This window comes from Oryx dammah, unplaced genomic scaffold, assembly GCF_014754425.2.
Source record: "Oryx dammah isolate SB20612 unplaced genomic scaffold, SCBI_Odam_1.1 HiC_scaffold_13, whole genome shotgun sequence".
Taxonomy (NCBI): domain Eukaryota; kingdom Metazoa; phylum Chordata; class Mammalia; order Artiodactyla; family Bovidae; genus Oryx; species Oryx dammah.
This window is the reverse complement of record NW_024070197.1, coordinates 28,670,623-28,690,401: the sequence shown is the minus strand read 5'-3', so window position 1 is coordinate 28,690,401 and position 19,779 is coordinate 28,670,623. Positions and strand designations below refer to the sequence as shown.

Genomic DNA, 19,779 nt, shown 5'->3' with positions numbered 1-19,779 from the left:
CTGAATCACTTAGTATGTAGTCTTTCCTCCCACTAAACATTTGATGTCAAGGTTTGCTCATGTTATTCTGTCAAAAAAAAAGAAAGAAGGTAGTAATTTGAGTTCCTTTCATGTGCAAGGTCCTTCATAAAAGCTCCAGTTTATTCCTTACAATGCCTCTGTGAGATAGTTTCTTTTCCTACATGTTTATATGTGGAAACAGACCTTGAGGTTAAATTGCTTAAATCACACAGCCAGGAAATGTCCTGGCCAGGATTTGAGCTCACTGCTGACTGATTCTGAACTTCATGTTTTTGCCATTAAACTTACTGGGTTTAAAGAGATGGCCAGGCAGGGTTGTCTGTCTTTCTGCTGCCACACAAACAGCTTGTCAGCATAGGATGTGAACATTCTTCCTAGTCTTGGGTTAATAAATGACTCGGTGGGCTATGTTTAACAGAGGCTTCCCATTTGAGATTTCATGTAGTTCATCTTTATTCTCTTCCTGCGGACCTCACCGTGAATCTGTTGCATATTAGTAGCATTGGGAGGTTTTTAAAAATACCAGCATCCAGACCCCAGCCTCAGAGATTCCTATTCACTGGCTCTGGGGTTTGGACCCAGGCATCTGTTTTCTTTAAAAGTTCTCAAGGGAATTTCTTGGAAGTCAGTGCTTAGGATTCTGTGCTCTCACTGCCAAGGCCCCAGGTTCAGTCCCTGATGGGGGAACTAATATCCCACAAGCTGCATGGCCAAAAAAAAAAGTTCTCAAGTTAATTCTTTTCCTTTAGAAAAATTTTTTTGTTTATGTGGCTGTGCTGGGTCTTAGTTGTGCCATGTAGGATCTCATTCCCTAATCAGGGATTGAACCCAGGCTCTCTGCACTGGGAGCTCAGAGCCTCTGCCACTGAATCAGCCCGGAAGTCCCTCAAGTTAATTCTTACTACAGCCAGATGTCAGACCCACTGATAATATTGCTAACCAAAAAGGATTTAATGTGTGTTTTTTTTAAGATAAAGTGTATTTTTTTAAACTTGGTTTTTCTGTGCTTTAGGGCTTGGATTTTGAGGCCAAGCAGCAGTACATCCTGTACGTGGCAGTGAGAAATGTGGCCCCCTTTGAGGTCACTCTCCCCACTTCCACAGCCACCGTCACTGTGGATGTAACAGACGTGAATGAAGCCCCCATCTTTGTGCCTCCTCAAAAGAGAGTGGAAGTGCCCGAGGACTTTGGCGTGGGCCTGGAGCTCACATCTTACACCGCCCGGGAGCCAGACACATTTATGGAACAGAAGATCACGTAAGTGTGAGAGGCTTTCCATAGACTTGGAGCAACTGGCTGTGTGCGTATGTATGTGTATAAACTATTTTGTTTGTGACATTTTATCATCATTGGTCTGTGTACGACCTTTATCTTGTTTGACTTGTTTGCTTATTTATTGAATATTTATTTGGCTGCATCAGGTCTTAGTTGCAACACACAGGATCTTTGTTGCACATGTGGAATCTTTTTTTCTTTTTTTAACTTTTTATTTTGTATTGGGGTATAGCTGATTAACAGCAATACGTGAACCATGAACTTCCAGATGTTCTAGCTGGTTTTAGAAAAGGCAGAGGAACCAGAGATCAAATTGCCAATATCCGCTGGATCATGAAAAAGCAAGAGTGTTCCAGAAAAACATGTATTTCTGCTTTATTGACTATGCCAAACCCTTAGACTGTGTGGATCACAATAAACTGGAAAATTCTGAAAGAGATGGAATACCAGACCACCTGACCTGCCTCTTGAGAAGCCTATATGCAGGTCAAGAGGCAACAATTAGAATTGGACATGGAACAACAGACTGGTTCCAAATAGGAAAAGGAGTACATCAAGGCTGTATACTGTCACCCTGCTTATTTAACTCATATGCAGAGTACATCATGAGAAATGCTGGGCTGGAAGAAGCACAAGCTGGAATCAAGATTGGGAGAAATATCAATAACCTCAGATATGCAGATAACACCACCCTTATGGCAGAAAGTGAAGAGGAACTAAAAAGCCTCTTGATGAAAGTGAAAGAAGAGAGTGAAAAAGTTGGCTTAAAGCTCAACATTCAGAAAACTAAGATCATGGCATCTCGTCCCATCACTTCATGGCAAATAGGTGGGGAAACAGTGGAAACAGTGTCAGACTTTATTTTTTGGGGGCTCCAAAATCATTGCAGATAGTGAGTGCAGTCAAGAAATTAAAAAATGCTTACTTCTTGGAAGGAAAGTTATGACCAACCTAGATAGCATATTGAAAAGCAGAGACATTACTTTGCCAACAAAGGTCCATCTAGTCAAGGCTATGGTTTTTCCAGTAGTCATGTATGGATGTGAGAGTTGGACTGTGAAGAAAGCTGAGTGCCGAAGAATTGATTCTTTTGAACTGTGGTGTTGGAGAAGACTCTTGAGAGTCCCTTGGACTGCAAGGAGATCCAACCCGTCCATTATAAAGGAGATCAGTCCTGGATTTCTTTGGAAGGAATGATGCTAAAACTGAAACTCCGGTACTCTGGCCACCTCACGTGAAGAGTTGACTCATTAGAAAAGACTGATGCTGAGAGGGATTGGGGGCAGGAGGAGAAGGGGACGACAGAGGATAAGATGGCTGGATGGCATCACTGACTCGATGGACGTGAGTCTGAGTGACCTCTGGGAGATGGTGATGGACAGGGAGGCCTGGCGTGCTGTGATCCATGGGGTCTCAGAGTCGGACACGACTGAGTGACTGAACTGCACTGAATAGCTGATTAACAGTGTTGTGATAGTTTCAGGTGAGCAGTGAAGGGACCCAGTCACACGTACACATCATACGTGGAATCTTTCACTGTGTTGTCTGGGCTTCTCTAGTTGGGGTGCATGGACTTAGTTGCTCCACAGCATGTGGGGTCTTAGTTTCCCAACCAGGGATCGAACTGTGTCACTTGCATTGGAAGGCAGATTCTTAACCACTGAACCACCAAGGAAGTCCCTGGCTTTTTTTTTTTTTTCTGCCTTTTGCCCCCATTTCCTACACCTTTTCCATTTCCTCCATAGTCAGCCATTGTAGATTTACTGTGCTTCTCTCACAAAGTATAAAAGGAATGTGGTTTTAATTTATATACATGGCATTGTGTTGAAAGTAGATTACTGTTTCTTTTTTTCCTCTAACTTGGAAGATACCTCTGTAATGTAAATCACAGCTGCAGATGCTGAAAACACATAGACAAATCAACCTACAACAATGCCCTTGTGGCCATGTCTGAAAAAGAACGTTCTTCTTCTTTTGAGGGCTGGGTCTGATGGCATGCTGGGTGCTCCAGTGTGATGATGGTGGAAGCACCAAGGGAGGACTGTAAGCACAAATCCAAGCATGGCACGTCTGGGTCTTGTTAGGAACGGCACGTTTCCAGGGATAACAAAGACCTTGATCAGTATGCCCACTTCCTCTTCTCAGAGTTTCCTGTCAATTAATATTTACTTTAGAGGAAACTGTCGAATGCTCTGAACTACTAAGAAAAAGTTATGCAAATCCAGAGTAGAGTCAGGCTTAGTGATTAGCTGAGCATATTCATGTTTAGGGGAGGGGTGTTTGTATTCTAGTATCATTGCCTGTAACTTATTATATGTAAATGGAACAAAAAGAGTTTAAGTGCAACCTCAACTTTTGAGGTTATCCTGAGAAGTGGTTATCCTGGCACCCTGGTTGAAATGACTCATAAATACCTTTAAACTGTGCATGTGCTCGGTACAGGATGGACCAGGTAAAGGTTTCAGGTAGTGATCCTGACAGCTGCTAGAAGTAATGGGATTAAGGATAATGAGTAGTTTTTAATGGAGGAACTCAGCTGGGATCATCCAAACCTCCTGATAGATTTCAACATCTACTGAAAAAGCAAGGACAGCCCAATACAACGTGCCACTCAATGTGATCAATATTTGAGAGAGATAAGAAAGGCTGAAACAGAAGCTAATCAAGCCTTAGGATCTGATTTAGATGCAGTGCAGAGAATGAACAAGTTAAATGCCACAAGGAAGCAGTCAAATACAGAATATGGAAGCTCTATGTCCAATGACTGGGTTTCTTCAACAAATAATGACAAAAAGGTGAGGGTCTTAATCTTCCATAGATTAAGGATATTAATTAAGAGACAAATCAACCAACTGTAATGTGTAGACTAAACTTGAAGACAGATTCAAACAATCCAACTATAAAAAACAGCCTTGAGGCAAATAGAGAAACTTGCATATAGAATAGACATTATTCAGTTCAGTCGCTCAGTCATGTCCAACTCTTTGCGACCCCATGAATCGCAGCACGCCAGGCCTCCCTGTCCATCACCAACTCCCGGAATTCATTCAGACTCACGTCCATCGAGTCAGTGATGCCAGCCAGCCATCTCATCCTCTGTCGTCCCCTTCTCCTCCTGCCCCCAATCCCTCCCAGCATCAGTCTTTTCCAATGAGTCAACTCTTCGCATGAGGTGGCCAAAGTACTGGAGTTTCAGTTTTAGCATCATACCTTCCAAAGAAATCTCAGGGCCGATCTCCTTCAGAATGGACGGGTTGGATCTCCTTGCAGTCCAAGGGACTCTCAAGAGTCTTCTCCAACACCACAGTTCAAAAGCATCAATTCTTTGGCCCTCAGCTTTCCTCACAGTCCAACTCTCACATCCATACATGACTACTGACTAGAAAGACGATAGCCTTCACTAGACGTTATTAAGTACTTATTATTTTTGCTAGGTGACATTATAGGATTTTTGTTTTGGAAGTAAAGCCTTGGATTCTATGTTTTCCAGGCTATGTTAATATTTTAGCTTGTGGTAGCGAAACAGATGTTCAAAGCATCTATCTGGGGGAAGTTAAAGGACCAAGTCTTAATAATGTTTGCAGAGACCCTTACCCCTGGAATAAAGACCACTCTGTATATGTAGTTCATTGCTGTGCACTTCTTGGGTCCTGAGGATAAGTCCACGATTATCCAGGACCCTTTCCTCCTTCAGTTTCTTTATTTCCCTTTCTGAGCCTTTCCATGACCTTGATAGGTAACTGGGCAGTGTATCTGTTTTTCATGCTTATGTTTCTTCTGATTCTGGTATTCCTAATAAGATGCTGCTTAACAAGATCTTGGCATTTTTATTTATTTATTTATTTGTTTTTGACTGTGTAAGACCAGAAGGAAATTTACCCTCCCTGGTACTTCCCATTAAATGCCAATAGTGCAACACATCTCCAAGTCACTGTGTCAACACAGATCTCCAAATGCTCATGGCAGAGATGCTAGGTGCCATATTGTGACCAGTTGAGAACTATTGTACCCTCTGGGGGCTGGTCTGAGAGAAACTAAAGAAATCTGATGTCTGGGACTTCCTTGGTGGTCCAGTGGTTAAGAATCAGCCTTGCAATGCAGGAAACATGGGTTCAATTCCTGGTTGGGGAACTAAGATCCTACTCGGCACATGCAGAGCAGCTAAGCCCGAGTACCACAACTAATGAGCCTGCACACCACAACTAGAGAGTCCACGCACCGCAACGAAAGATCCCGAGTGCCACAACTAAGACCTGGAGCAGCCAAGTAAATAAATTAAAAACAAAACGAAAAACATGGCCACAAACTGTTTATAAAGAAAAGAAAGAAATCTGACATTTAAATGCTGTGTCTGGTCCTGGATTAGATTCTCAATTGGGCAGGGGTGAGTGGGGATGCTGTGAAGGACAGTTCTGAGGAAGCTGACAGTTTGAATATGTACCATGTATGAAGTGATGTTTCCTGAAATTGAAAATCAAATTATAGTTATATAAGAGAATGCCTCTGTTATTAGGAGAAAACAAACTGAAGTATTCATCAGTAAAGGAACATGGTGTCTGCAACTTGTTTTCAAATGGTTTAGCCAAACAAGAATTTATGTCTATATGGGCATCCACTTATGTATACAGCAAAATACTGACAATGGGTGAATCTGGGTGAAGGGTACGTGGATGGTCCTCAAACCTTTCTGGTAGAATTTCTATAGATGTGATTTTTTTTTTTTTTTAATGAAATAGGGAAGCAAAGTATATATCAACAAAGAGGAACCTTCACCTTCTTCAGCTATCTGCTGTTCGCTGTTCCTGTTCTAAATCAGAGCTTGTGTCTTTCCAGGTATCGGATTTGGAGGGACGCTGCCAACTGGCTGGAGATTAATCCGGAAACGGGTGCCATTTCCACTCGGGCTGAGTTGGACAGAGAGGATGTCGAGCATGTGAAGAACAGCACGTACATGGCCCTTATCATAGCCACTGACAATGGTGAGAATGCCCCTACCATCGAGTGTTTGCCGTCTCCCGCTCCTAAATAGCTTACCTCCTTGCCCCTGTCCTTTTGGAGGCATGAGTTCTTTCTTTTTCTTTCATTCTTAAAGCATTCTCAGAACTGTCCAAAGTGCACAGAATTTAGGTCAAGCAGAAGTTCCTTTTTAGCACTCGCTCTGTGACCCCATGGGAGCCAGGCGGCCTGGGCTTAGATCCTAGGACCAAAGCTTAATACATGTGTGAACTTGAACTTATTACATAATTTTTATGTCTCTTACTTCTTTTATCTGACAAAATGATAATACCCTATCTAGCTTAAATTTACGTAGAAGTATTTGGAAGAGTGCCTGCTAACCTATTCTATGCTCTGTAAGGACTGCCATTTATTTGTATTATCATCACCATTAGTGAAGCGTGGCTCCTTCTAGACTCTGTGTATTCGAATACATTTATATACATATGGAAATATGGTTTATTATAAAACTGCTGTCTGATTTATAGCCTATTTTTTGTTTGTATTACAAAAAAACCCCATTATCATATGTGTGTTTAATTTTTTTTTCTCTTGAACATAAATAAGCCTTGAAGACACAGATCTATCTTGGCACATTGTAGATCTGCCTCTTTTCAGTAAAATGTTACGTGGATGATTCTTTACCAGCTGATCTACCAGGGAAGCCCTATGTGGATATAGCATAATTTAACTGTTTGCACATTAAAAAACCCCAGGGTTGTTTCCAGTTCTCCATTATTTCTGTGAATGATAATAAACATCCTTGTACATGCCTCTGGGGGCAAGTATTTCCCTCAGATAGATATTCAGAAGCGGAATCACTTTTAAAGAGAAGTGCTAATTCCTCTGGTTAAGTACCTTTCCCTCTCTCTCCCCAGTGGACATTGTGCTTAATGAAATCAACCAGTCACAAAATGACAAAGACTGTGTGATTCCACTTAGACGAGATTTTAATGTGGTCAGATTCATAGAAACACAGTAGAATGGTGGTTCCCAGAAACTGGAAGGGGAAATAAGAAATTGTTTAGTGGGTACAGAATTCAGTTTTGTGAGATTTAAAGTTATGGAGAACTGTTTCACAGCATGTGATTATACCAACACTATTGAACTGTACATTTTAAAAATGATTAAAATGGTAAATTTCTTTAATTCACAATTTTTTTAAAGAGGTTAAAAAAAAATCACTACAGCCACCCAGGTATAAATATTTATGGATTTGAGATATATTCCTCTGGGCTTTTTTCCCCTATGATTCCTTGAGGACCTTCCTTTTTTTTTTAAGGACCTTCCTTTTGTATTATCAAGTGCTATGTCAGGATGTGAAAGAAATACAAACAGAAATATGTACAGATTTCCAAATTTTGTTTGAAAATTGATTTGCAGTGATTTTAAAAGGTTCAACTCTGTGATAATGACCCTAAAAGCCTTAGAAGTTCAGAGAAGGTGAACGAGTAGGGGGCCATGAGGATTTTTTTTTCCTTTAATTTATTTATTTGGCTGCGTCAGGTCTTAGTTTCCGCAGGTAGGCTCTTCAGTCTTCCTTGTGGCATGCAGGTTTTTAATTGTGGCTTGTGGGATCTAGTTCCCTGACCAGGGATTGAACCCACGAACCCTGTATCAGGAGCATAGATTCTTTGCCACTGGACCACCTGAGGAAGTCCTGTGATGAGGAACTTTTAGAGTGGTTTAAAATATATATTTTTTAAGTTTCATTGAAGTATAGTTGACTTATAATGCATTAATTTCTTCTGTATATAGCAGAGTGACTTAGTTATATACATATATATTCTTTTTCATATTCTTTTCCATATGATTCCCCATAGGATACTGAATACAGCTCCCTGTGCTATACTGTAGGACCTTGTTGTGTACCCATCCTATATGTAATAGTTTGCCTCCACTAATCCCAAGCTCATCTCATTCTTTCCCTTCCCTACCCACCTCCCACCCTGGCGTAGAAAGGATAAATTTAATGGATGAATAAAGTTATGTATGAAGACAGAGAGAGTCCTTGGTGTGAGGAATAACTTGAGTAACTGTTATCAAAGTGAGGAATAAGCAAGTCAGAGGTCTGCCCATCCAGGAGTTGAGGGTGGCCGGGGACCGGTAGGAGGGGTGGCTCTGGAGGGCAGCTTGGGGTTGGGTGCTGTAGCCCTGAAGAGCCAGGACAAGATTTGGATCTGGTCTGATGGGAGGCAGTGGGGATTCACTGGTCATCCTGAGCTGTGACGTTTCCTCTGTACTAGGTTCTCCACCTGCCACTGGGACAGGCACCCTGCTCCTGTTCCTCAATGATGTGAATGACAATGGCCCCGTACCAGAACCCCGGGCCATGGACTTCTGCCAGAGGAATCCCGAGCCTCACATCATCAACATCATAGATCCTGATCTCCCCCCGAACACCTCCCCGTTCACAGCAGAACTGACACATGGGGCGAGTGTCAACTGGACCATTGAGTACAATGACCAAGGTGGGCACCAGAGTCTTTCTTATTTTGGAAACTTTGCTCTGACCCTCTGCTTCCCTTCTTCCCCACCCTTCTGAACTTCGCTTCTCAGTATCCATTTGTCACCCCTTTTAAGGTAATGTTTCCTGGTCCCTTCTACATTTGTGACATTGAACCAAATCATTAGCATCTGAGTCTGTGACATGCTGCCCATTAAGCTGCAGCTCAAATAGTTGTCATTTTCACTTGGTTTTGCACTGTCTCTAGTTCCTTAATCATTTTAGTCTGGAATGAACTTTTTCTCTTCCAATCCCCTCACTTTTGTTGTTCTCCAGAACGTGAGTCTCTGACTTTGAAGCCAAAGAAAACCTTAGAGGTGGGTGACCACAAAATCAATCTCAAGCTCATAGACAACCAGAACAAAGACCAGGTGACTACACTTGATGTGCATGTGTGTGACTGTGATGGGATCATCAGCAACTGCAGGAGGGCCACGGTCTATGGCGAAGCAGGATTGCAAGTTCCCGCCATCCTGGGGATCCTCGGAGGCGTCCTTGCTTTTCTGAGTAAGTACTGCTGGCGAGTGGTCCAGCCTTTTGCTTCTACAATGTCAACTGTATATAGCCCAAGATCAGATGAAAACCTTGAAAATTAATTAATAGATTTTAAAGCTTATCTTAAGATAAAGCGTATGCCAAGTAATTTTTTTGCTGTCATTTATTTTTAATTAAAATTTTTTTAATGTTTTTTCATTGTGTGCTATGTGATTTTATAGTCTGTGCCCCACCCCCATAACTGAATAAGAATAATATGTACGTATCAGTAACCTTGAGGCTGACACAGCCCTGGTCACAAACCATCAACAGCTCTAACTCACTCAGAATCAAAGCCACAGTCCCTCCGGAGGTCCGCACGAGGTCTCTTTGCTGACCTGGCCTTTCCTTAATCACACCAATTTGCTCCTGCTGCAAGGCCTTTCCCTGGACCATTTCTGCTCCTGGAGTACTTTGCCCCAGATTTTGAGAAATGACTGATGGGTTTAAGGTCCAATTAAGACCACACTTGAGGTCACATGTACTTGTCTACTGTGTTGTGCTTGTTGTGCTGCATGTATTAACTTCAGGGCTGTGAAGACATGTAAGTTGCCTAACAGCTGTCTATCCAGTCTGTGCCGGGTGCTGCTTACAGCCTTGCTGATTTGTGGCTCTCATCTCTCTCTTCCCTACTCCAGTCCTTATTCTGCTGCTTCTGCTACTTGTTCGGAGGAGAAGAGTGGTCAAAGAGCCTTTACTGCCCCCAGAAGACGACACCCGGGACAATGTGTATTACTATGATGAAGAAGGAGGTGGAGAAGAAGACCAGGTGGGTGTCGAAAACCATGGGACAAAGCTTAATGGCAGTCTCTGTATTTGGAGGAAGCAATGATTAGGAGAAGGCAGACATGTAAAATAGTTCCACATCACTTTGTGTATTTTTTTTTAAAGACCTTACCCAAGAAAATTGATGTTGTCATTAACCATCATCATTAATAAACATTGTTAACATTTATTTTGTTCCTGCACTCAGATAAGTTCCATGTAATTCCTGCCTTCTTTGTCCCAGCAAAGTACACTTAAAGCCTTTGCCTCTGTCACATGTTTTAATGTCCCATTGGTCAAAGCAAGTCAAAGGATAAACCCCACCTAAATGGATTTCACAGAGGATACGGTGGGAAAGGAGTGAATATTTGTTGAATAATAATCTAATAATCATACCCTTTGAAAAGTTCTTAAAACAATCTCCATCTCTTCCCACAAGTGTTCCTCACAAGGCTTTTATGTTATATTTTCTTCAGTGCTGTTTTGGAAACTCATAGGTTGAGAACTACCATTTCAGGGGAAAAAAAAAAAAAACGACTAACTGCCATTTCAGATTACATTGGTACATGGTTGTAGACATCATACAGCCAACAGTTAAGGCCTCATCCAGTACTATAATATGTAACCCATATATGACCCTGTGTTTATGACTGTTTCTATTTTACTCTTTACCCTGTTTCTACCTTCTCTCTAAAGGACTTTGACTTGAGCCAGTTACATAGGGGCCTGGATGCTCGGCCTGAAGTGACTCGCAATGACGTGGCACCAACCCTCATGAGTGTGCCCCAGTACCGACCCCGCCCTGCCAATCCCGATGAAATTGGAAACTTTATTGATGAAGTAAGTAAGCACAGTCAAAAGTCAAGGAGAAGCAACTGTGTCAAAAGTGAGAAAAAGTCTTCAGGTTCTTTCCTTTACCATGTTTTCATCTTGCACGATCCCTGAGCTACCTCCCCTCTTCCCACCCTTTTTTTTTTTTTTTTAAATTTGTGCCTCATCTAAATTTCAGAACTAATATAATAGCACTTTGAATTAGTCTTTGGGAATTTTCAAAGTCTATACTGAAAAACTGAGACTTCTTTGAAAGGATTTAATAGAATTAGGAAGGAAAAAGAGATTCAAAGTAGATTCAGTTTGGTTTCACTGATGGGTCTCTTTCCCTGCATTGCACTGGGATGTAATATTAAATGTGTAATTGCAAGGCTACTCGAGGGCCAGAAAAATAGCTTCCATTCTGTATATGTCAGAAATGCACTCAGCTATAAATACCAGAAACTTACATAGATACGATACCTTGTGCAAATAGAAGACTGACGTAAGTAGTCCAGGCTGGAGCATCAGCTTTTTCCATCTTGCTGCTGCATGATCTATGCATGTAGATCCTTGTTCTCCTGCCTCATGCTTGTTGCCTCATGATCACAAGATGGCTGCCACGCTTCCAGGCCTTGGGCCTGTTCTCCATTCAAGAAGTAGGAAGAGCACAGCAGAAGACCAAAATCTTTCTAGCAAACTGTTAGGCAAGAAAGAAATTTATCCTATAGGTTATTGTTCAGGACTTTTAAGTTAATTAGCTTCAGGTAGGATGAGGAAGAAATGGTGGGATTAAGCAAAGAACCAGGGAAAATGATAGTCCAGGGGGACCTGTTTCCTTAAACTATGTCACCTGATTGCTTGCTTGGTCATTGGAATGATTTTCAGGGCTGGTCTGACGGTCCACTGGCCTTCAGTGAGTCTTCATGGCTTTTAGCTTTCTAGGGAAGTTGTCATCACCTGGGACTCTAAAAGCACAGCTGTGTTGGACAGGACCAAGCCAGATCCATTCTAGCACTGGGTCTTAGAGAAAACTGGGAACAGGAAGGGCCAGTTTAAACCATCCCTTTAGATACATCTGGATCAGGTCTTTTCCTCCATTTATGTTTATTTGTGCTTGTAGCTGTTTCTTAATTACAAAAGTAAAATGTTTGCTATTTTAAAAATATAAATTATGAAAATGTATATAAAGAAAAGAATGCAAATCCTATGGACAGAGAATCTCATGGACAGAGGAGCCTAGTGGGTCGCAAAGAGTCGGACACGACTGAAGCGACTTAGCACGCACACAAGACTAGCCTGGTATGACTGTTTTTAGTCTCTGTCCGTTTGGATTGGCTGGCGCTCATCTCTCCTGCCTACATATAATTTACCACTTTAAACATTCTGCTACAGACTTTTTCCTTTCATTAGAAATGTGTAATGACCATCTTCTGTTCCAGTCTGTGTTAAGTTTACTTTGTCGGTGTTCATTGCCCCTGGCGTTCTGCAGGATGGTTATATTGTTGTGTGTTGTGTGCATTTTGCTTTATTCACCAAAAGAAGGTATTTTGCTTAAGATGACAGGTGTGCAATTCCTCTCAATAAAAGATCCTATTGTCTTCCTTCTTTAGAACCTGAAGGCAGCTGATAGTGACCCCACTGCCCCACCCTATGATTCTCTGCTGGTGTTTGATTATGAAGGAAGTGGTTCCGAAGCTGCTAGTCTGAGCTCCCTGAACTCCTCAGAGTCAGACCAAGACCAGGACTATGACTACCTGAATGAATGGGGCAATCGCTTCAAGAAGCTGGCGGACATGTATGGAGGCGGCGAGGATGACTAAGGGACTCAGGACTGATGGGAAGAGAGATGGGTCCCTATACTCGTGTGATGGAGAATGCGGGAAACATACTCCTGGTTATTCGCCAGCTCCCTTCACTTGGGATACGTTTCTGGAGAAGAGACTGATCAGTGATAGCATAGTCCTGATTTCCACTTTATAGATCTAATCTGTGTACTAGAACGATTTAGACTTATTCCTTGAGTAATCTTTTTCCTTTCATCACTCTTGACATGGTGGTGATGTCCAAAAGACCCCTAAATTTTAATACTTCAAAATAATAGTTTCAGTCTCAAAAGGTTCTGCTAGAAACTTGCAGATTCCCTTAAGGGCTTTGTCTCATTTTTAAAAGGAAGGGGAGGGGTCAGTTTCCCTATTGTGTGTGTGTGTGTGTATATATATATATAAATATAAATATATATATATATATATAAAAATTGTGTGCTTCTGTTCCTCCCATCACTGCACTGATGTCCTGTGTTCTGAGATCCACTCTTACTCCTGAATTCTATTACATTTCTCTGATGCAGACATTATTGGGCTCTCTTAGGGAAAGAGGATTATGTCTTAGGCTGGCCGTGTACTGAGTGGGTATTGTGTACTCTTAAGACCTTAACGGCTTAACGGTTTTTCATTTTTATCTTCTGAGTACGTAATTGTATTGGGCATCTATCCAGTTAACTTGTTCTGAGTAAGGACGTTGGTCACGTGAATGTCATTACAAGATACTTTGGTTCTAAATAGGGAGACTGGGCCAGAAAAGGTGGTGAGTTTCAGGTGCCACTGAACTTTTTTTTTTTTTTTGACCGCACTGCAGGACATGGGGAATCTTAGTTCCCTGACTAGGGGTCAGACCTGCCTCCCTTAACAAGGGAATCGAGGATTCTTAACCACTGGACCACCAGGGAAATCCACTACTAGACTTCTAATGTTTATTTATCTCTAAAACGAAAGAGTGATATATTCCAGGACTTAGAATAGTGCCTAAAGTGCTGTAGCCAAAGACAGAAGCTGGGAAGAGGGCACAGCAGAGGGCAAATGTGAAAAATGGGCTTGGAGATGGCAGGGGCAATTGTCACTAAGCCTGGCAATTGAGCCAACTGAGGCTGAAGACAGTTGAGGTGGCTCTACCTCCACCCCCTGGAAATTCTGAACTAGAGGAATCTCAACATGTATTTGCCAGGATCCTTGGACCCAAAGCACAGAATCCCCGAGCCTGCTTTTGTTGATATTTATAGAAAATGCTAGCTGGTCTGGACACATTTGCCCCAAATTTCAGCTATGAAACTTGAGAATATTTTTCAAATCCAATTTGTTTTTCCTTTGCAGAGGAAGAAAACACTCACTGAAAGGGTGTTAGCAAAGGAAGGTGAGGGTAGGGAGTACATTAATTTGGATCTTATTTTAGTTGAAATGCATCTTTTAAGAAAATTTTGACAACCATAGACAAGAATTTAATCTAAATTACTTCCCTACCTATCAACTGTTTTTAGAAGAAAAGGAACATCTCTCAACCACTTCTTAGAACTGTCTTGATTTTTTAGCAATTTAAACTCTAATGTAGTTCTACATAGAGAATGTCACTATAGTTTTGAGTGTAATATGTGTATGGGTGCAGACAATTTTGTATTTTCTTTGGGAGTGGAAAAGGAAAGCAATTCAAGCTGCAAAAATTATTCTTATTTGTTTTTTATAAATTTTATTAAAGAATTTTGTTACACCATTGTCAAACTTCTTTTATTTGATTGCACAATCCCAGGTCAGACAAATGGTAGGTAAGCTCATTCAAAACATGGAGAGAGAAGCTTCATATTAAAATATCTATTCCTGAACTTTGTGTCATTCTGTTGGGACTGAATAGGGGGAAAGGAAAACTGTGTTTCTAAGGTCAACTTATTTGAAGAATATCCATCCATGTGGCAAGTGATGTGGCATGTGGTGAAACCAATAAAATCTCTTTGTCAGGGGGAAGCTACTGTGGGTTGCACGGAGGGATAGAAAGAAAGGCTGGGGTTTCCCTGGCAGTCCAGTGGCTAACACTCTGTGCTGCCAATGCAGGAGGCTTGAGTTTGATCCTTGGTCAGGAAACTAGATCCCACATGCTGCAACTAAAGATCCCACCTGCCACAGCTAAGACCTGGTGCAGCCAAATAAATATTTTTTGAAAAATGTAGTTTCCAGTTTAAAGATGTTTTAGCAGGTTTTATTTAAGGAAGAGATGAAGATCCAGGTGCAATTTATTAAGCATTCCTTGTGTGGCAGACATTGCTAAATACTTGAGAACAGTATCACCTTGATTCCCCAAGATAGCCTCGTGAAAATGATTCTGTTACCTTTGAGAGTAGGAAATGGCTGTGATGACATAGGGCTGGAGTCCAGAGAAATGGGAGTGACTAGGAAGGGACCTGACTCACGGAGGAGAGAGTTAAATGAACCATTTCTTCCTCTAGTGGCATGGTCTTGCATATGGAGCACATCGCATTTCCCAAGCAACTAAGTACTGAAGAGCAGTCATCAGTCATGATGTCAGGCTAACTCAAGGGATCTCAACAAGAAGCAGGACAGCCTCTTGGGCGCAGTCTCACAGAGTGGTGTTGGAGTTGGTTGTGACAATGGTAGGCGAGGTTACTGACTTTTAATGAAAGGAGAGGCAGAGTCTTGCCCTCAGAAACATTGTCCTGGATTTCCAGCACGCCATTCCCTGGTGGCTCAGATGGTAAAGCGTCTGCCTGCAATGCGGGAGACCCGGGTTCATTGCCTGGGTTGCAAAGATCGCCTGGGGAAGGAAATGGCAACCCACTCCAGCACTCATGCCTGGAAAATTCCATGGATGGAGAAGCCTGGTGGGCTACAGTCCATGGGGTCGCAAAGAGTCGGACACGACCAAGCAACTTCACTTTCACGTTCTTTCAGACAATATGAATTTTGAATATCCCACCAAGATTTCTGTAAGTGAAAAGTTGTTAGTGATGATATATCTCCAACCCATTCTGTTTTACATATTAACACAATTCTGATGTGGCACGATTTTAACAAACACTGAATTTTCCAGGAATGTCTGAATAGAGCAAAGAGAGAAGGCAATGGCACCCCACTTCAGTACTCTTGCCGCGACTGAGCGACTTCACTTTCAGTTTTCCCTTTCATGCATTGGAGAAGGAAATGGCAACCCACTCCAGTGTTCTTGCCTGGAGAATCCCAGGGACCGGGGGAGCCTGGTGGGCTGCCGTCTATGGGGTCGCACAGAGTCGGACACGACTGAAGCGACTTAGCAGCAGCAGCAGCAGTACTTAGTCCATTTAAGAAATCATATCAAGAACAATATTTGCAGCTATTTGCAATCGGTGTGTGTGTTAGCTATTTTTAAATATCACTTTAGTGAAGTGAAGTCGCTCAGTCGTGTCCGACTCTTTGCAACCAGGCATGAATACTGGAGTGGGTTGCCATTTCCTTCTCCAGGGGATCTTCCCGACCCAGGGATCGAACCTGAGTCTCCCGCATTGTAGGCAGACGCTTTACCGTCTGAGCTACCAGGGAAGCACAAATAGCACTAGTGAAGAAGTTAAACAATTGAATATTATTTTACATACCGAACTTCATTATAAGAAGGTGCAGCATCTGATTACTTCACTACTTCAGTGTTTTGGTGACCAAATGTTTTCATACTGAATAAAATTCATATTATTTTATAAACTACTTCTCATCCTTTATACAGAAGTTAATCACGTTGAGTTTCTCAAATCGTGCACGTTGACAGTTTGTGTTAGCTATTTTTACTTCCCCTACCCCAAGGAAATACAAGTGGCGAGAGAAAAACATTTTTTGCCAAAGGGGCGTTCCCAGCCGAGTCGATCCCGCCCCTAGTGCGTCGGCCACGCGCCACCCGGCAGCGGCACCGTTCCGCTGAGGCGCATGCGCAGCTCGCCAGTGGAGCTTTGCGCTTCAGTCATGGCGGCGGTCAGGCAGGCTGCTTGCAGCAGGGTTCTGGAAAAGTGTGGTCTGGAGCAGATTTTGGAGGCGTTGAAGCTGCTGCTGAGCCCGGGAGGTGAGAGGACGGAATTCGGCGCCGGGCTGCACCTGGGGCCTTTGGGCAGGGTCTGTCCAGCGTCATTTTACTCTTGAGGAAACCGAGGTTCAAGGAGGGATGGGAACCGTTGAATATTGATACTAGCCGAAGTATCTCGAGCGGTTACCTTGGGCCAGGCACTGTGTTAAGCACCGTGGGTACGTGTTTTCATCTGTCCTCACTGCAGCTCTGTGAGGACTGCAACCACAGCCTCAGAGAGTCTCCCAGAGCTGCCTCAGAGAGGTCCCAGCTTCTTGAGAGCGCAGGGTCTGATGTGGACACTGGATATTTGTACAGAGTGCCAAGGAGTCCAGAGAAAGGAAGCAGTGACGTTTGAGCTGCGTTTTGGGGAGAGGATTTAGGGATTTACAGTCACTTTTAATCTTTCCCAGTTTAGAATCAGAAGGGACCTTGGGAGTGGTGTAGCCTGGCACTCTCCCTTTACTCCTGAGGATACCCCCGGCTCATCAAAGAGAATAAATAACCTGACCAAGATCAGATGGTCAGGTTAGAGGCAGAACACGAACTTAGAACCAAAGTCTACCGAACCCCCTTGTCAGATCAAAGCAGATTATTCAGTATGGAGCCTCTGATGTTATCTGGAGCTTTGGGGAAGATACACATGAAATAGGGCCCTACTTTAAATTAGAGCGTACAGTTTGGAGGAAGGGGTTTGTAGGGTGAGGAAGGTAAGGTACGTGAAGGTTATGTTCCCAGTCTCACATTTTGAGATTCCCCCACCTCCACCCCAAACTTCGAAAAGTCAGGAAACAGTAAGTGTATCATACTAGGGGCAAGTGAAAGCTAGTAGGGGGAATTCCCTGCCAGCCCAGTGGTTAGGACTTCCTGGTTTCACCGTGGAGGGCCCCAGTCAATCCCTGGTGGGGGAACTAAGATCCACAAGCTGAGAAGTATGAGGAAAAAGGGGAAAAAAAAAAAGTAATTGAGTGCCTGCTAAGTATCAGCCCCTATAGTGTGCTATTTATGTATGGTCTTTTTATCCTCACAACAATTCCATGATATAGGTATTACTTGTATTCCATTTTACAGATGAAGGAACCAAGGCTCAGGTACATTGGAAATCGCCCAATGCCAATCTCCTAAGTGGTAGAGTTAGGATTTGAATTTCAGATGCGTTCTATATAGACTACTTTGCCACAGTAAAGAATTAAACTGCAAAATACATTTTTAACTTGTTAATGGAGAGGTTGCTTATCTAGCAACTGCAACTATCTAGAACATTAGTGAGAACAGGGATTAAATAAGTTAAATAGTCTGGAAGTAGTCATCTGTTACAAAGCACATACACTTCGTTTCTGGAAGAACCTCTCTCTCAGAGTATGTGGTGGAGTTACTACATGTATTCATTTAGCTTAAGAGAAATCAAGCATTATTATTTGAAAAAGAATAATTTGGTAAAATGATATTATTTTCACAGATAGGTTATGTTGTGTGAATCTTTCTGCTGTTTTCTTTTATCATATCAGCTGCTGAAGGAATTACAAAAATACCTGTGTGTAATAAGTATTCATATGTTCCTGATGGACAGAGGATGTTGAGACAAGATGAAAGTATTTGCTAAAAGTACCTCCAGCTAGTTCAACTGCTTTTGGTCTTTCAATTGACTACTTTTGAGGTAATATTTACTGAGAGTCAACTGTATGTAGTATTCTGTCCCCAGTGATTTTTGGAGATAGAAATATTATTTAACAACTTGTGCTCTCAAGTATCTTGTTTGGGGAGATGGTACTCCAAATATAGTGTACTCAGTCGCTCAGTTGTGTCCAATTCTTTGAGACCCTTTGGACTGTAGCCTGCCAGGCTCCTCTGTCAGTGGTATTTCCAAGGCAAGAACACTGGAGTGGGTTGCCATTTCCTCCTCTAGGAGATCTTCCCAACCAGGGATCACTGTGTCTCCTGCACTGCAGGAGACAATTTTTTTTTTTTACTGCTGAGCCCATGAGGAAGCCCCACTCCACACACAGGCCAATATATTCAACATAGCAGATAATATTGATACTAGTGGTGAATGGAGGGTACAGGTAGCAGTTGGTTAGTTAGGAGTTATCTCAGGAAGGAGCTGTGGAAGGATACAAGAGGAAGGAGAATTTGGTCTAGATGGTAATTGAATAGACAGAAAGGAAGGAAGATACCGAGTCTTTCCCTTTTGAGCTGTTAAAAGGTCTACAGGATTAAGTATTTTCTCTTCACCTGCCTTCCATTTCTGTTCTCAGTTGTGGGGCAAGTAAGAGGAATAGCTCCACTTCCCTTATTAGGAAGTGTGTTAAGCAGAATTGGAAAGGGGTTGTCAGTTTTAGTGAAGTTTTGCTTAAGGTCATCTCAGCAGTTGTTCAGTCACTAAGTTGTGTCTGACTCTTTGTGATGCCGTGAACTGCAGCATGCCAGGCTTCTCTGTCCTTCACTACCTCCCGGAATTTGCTCAAACTCGTGTCCATTGAGTTGGTAATGCCATCCAACTATCTCATCCTCTGTTCCCCACTTCTCGCCCTTGGTCTTTCCCAGCATTTTAGCAGTAGTTTTCCTAAAAAAAAAAAAAAAAAAAAAAAAAAAAAAAAAAACTTGCCAGACTAAATATATGTTCATTGAACTCAGTCATTAAAATTGAATTATGTGGTGGTTGGGGGGCTTTGGCCATCTCATGAGAAGAGTTGACTCATTGGAAAAGACTCTGATGCTGGGAGGGATTGGGGGCAGGAGGAAAAGGGGACAACAGAGGATGAGATGGCTGGATGGCATCACCGACTCGATGGACATGAGTTTGAGTGAACTCTGGGAGTTGGTGATGGACAGGGAGGCCTGGTGTACTGCAATTCACGGGGTCGCAAAGAGTCGGGCATGACTGAACTGAACTGAACTGAACTGGGGGGCTGTAAATTTTGGTGATTTGTATATGATGAAGCTGTATCACATATATATATTTGGCTGCTCCAGGTCTTGTTGTGTCATGGAGAATCTTCGATCTTTCT

The 19,779-nt window shown here is 42.4% G+C and overlaps 2 protein-coding genes across 3 annotated transcripts in view; both read left to right on the top strand.

Annotated features, from left to right (window-relative positions):
* The window catches only part of CDH1 (cadherin 1), a 73,587-nt gene extending 59,130 nt beyond the window's left edge, over positions 1-14,457 (top strand). The window contains exons 10-16 of the mRNA XM_040253258.1: positions 1,034-1,278; positions 6,130-6,275; positions 8,538-8,762; positions 9,074-9,304; positions 9,970-10,100; positions 10,793-10,936; positions 12,520-14,457. Of these exons, the coding sequence (XP_040109192.1) occupies positions 1,034-1,278; positions 6,130-6,275; positions 8,538-8,762; positions 9,074-9,304; positions 9,970-10,100; positions 10,793-10,936; positions 12,520-12,729 (1,332 nt within the window). The 3' untranslated portion in view covers positions 12,730-14,457. The remainder of the gene's footprint in view (positions 1-1,033; positions 1,279-6,129; positions 6,276-8,537; positions 8,763-9,073; positions 9,305-9,969; positions 10,101-10,792; positions 10,937-12,519) is intronic.
* A 2,189-nt stretch (positions 14,458-16,646) lies between these two features.
* The window catches only part of TANGO6 (transport and golgi organization 6 homolog), a 177,277-nt gene continuing 174,144 nt past the window's right edge, over positions 16,647-19,779 (top strand). The window contains exon 1 of one of the 2 annotated variants that reach the window (XM_040253254.1): positions 16,647-16,771. In XM_040253254.1, the coding sequence (XP_040109188.1) occupies positions 16,675-16,771 (97 nt within the window). In that variant the 5' untranslated portion in view covers positions 16,647-16,674. The remainder of the gene's footprint in view (positions 16,772-19,779) is intronic. The other variant, XM_040253255.1, reaches the window with a different exon arrangement.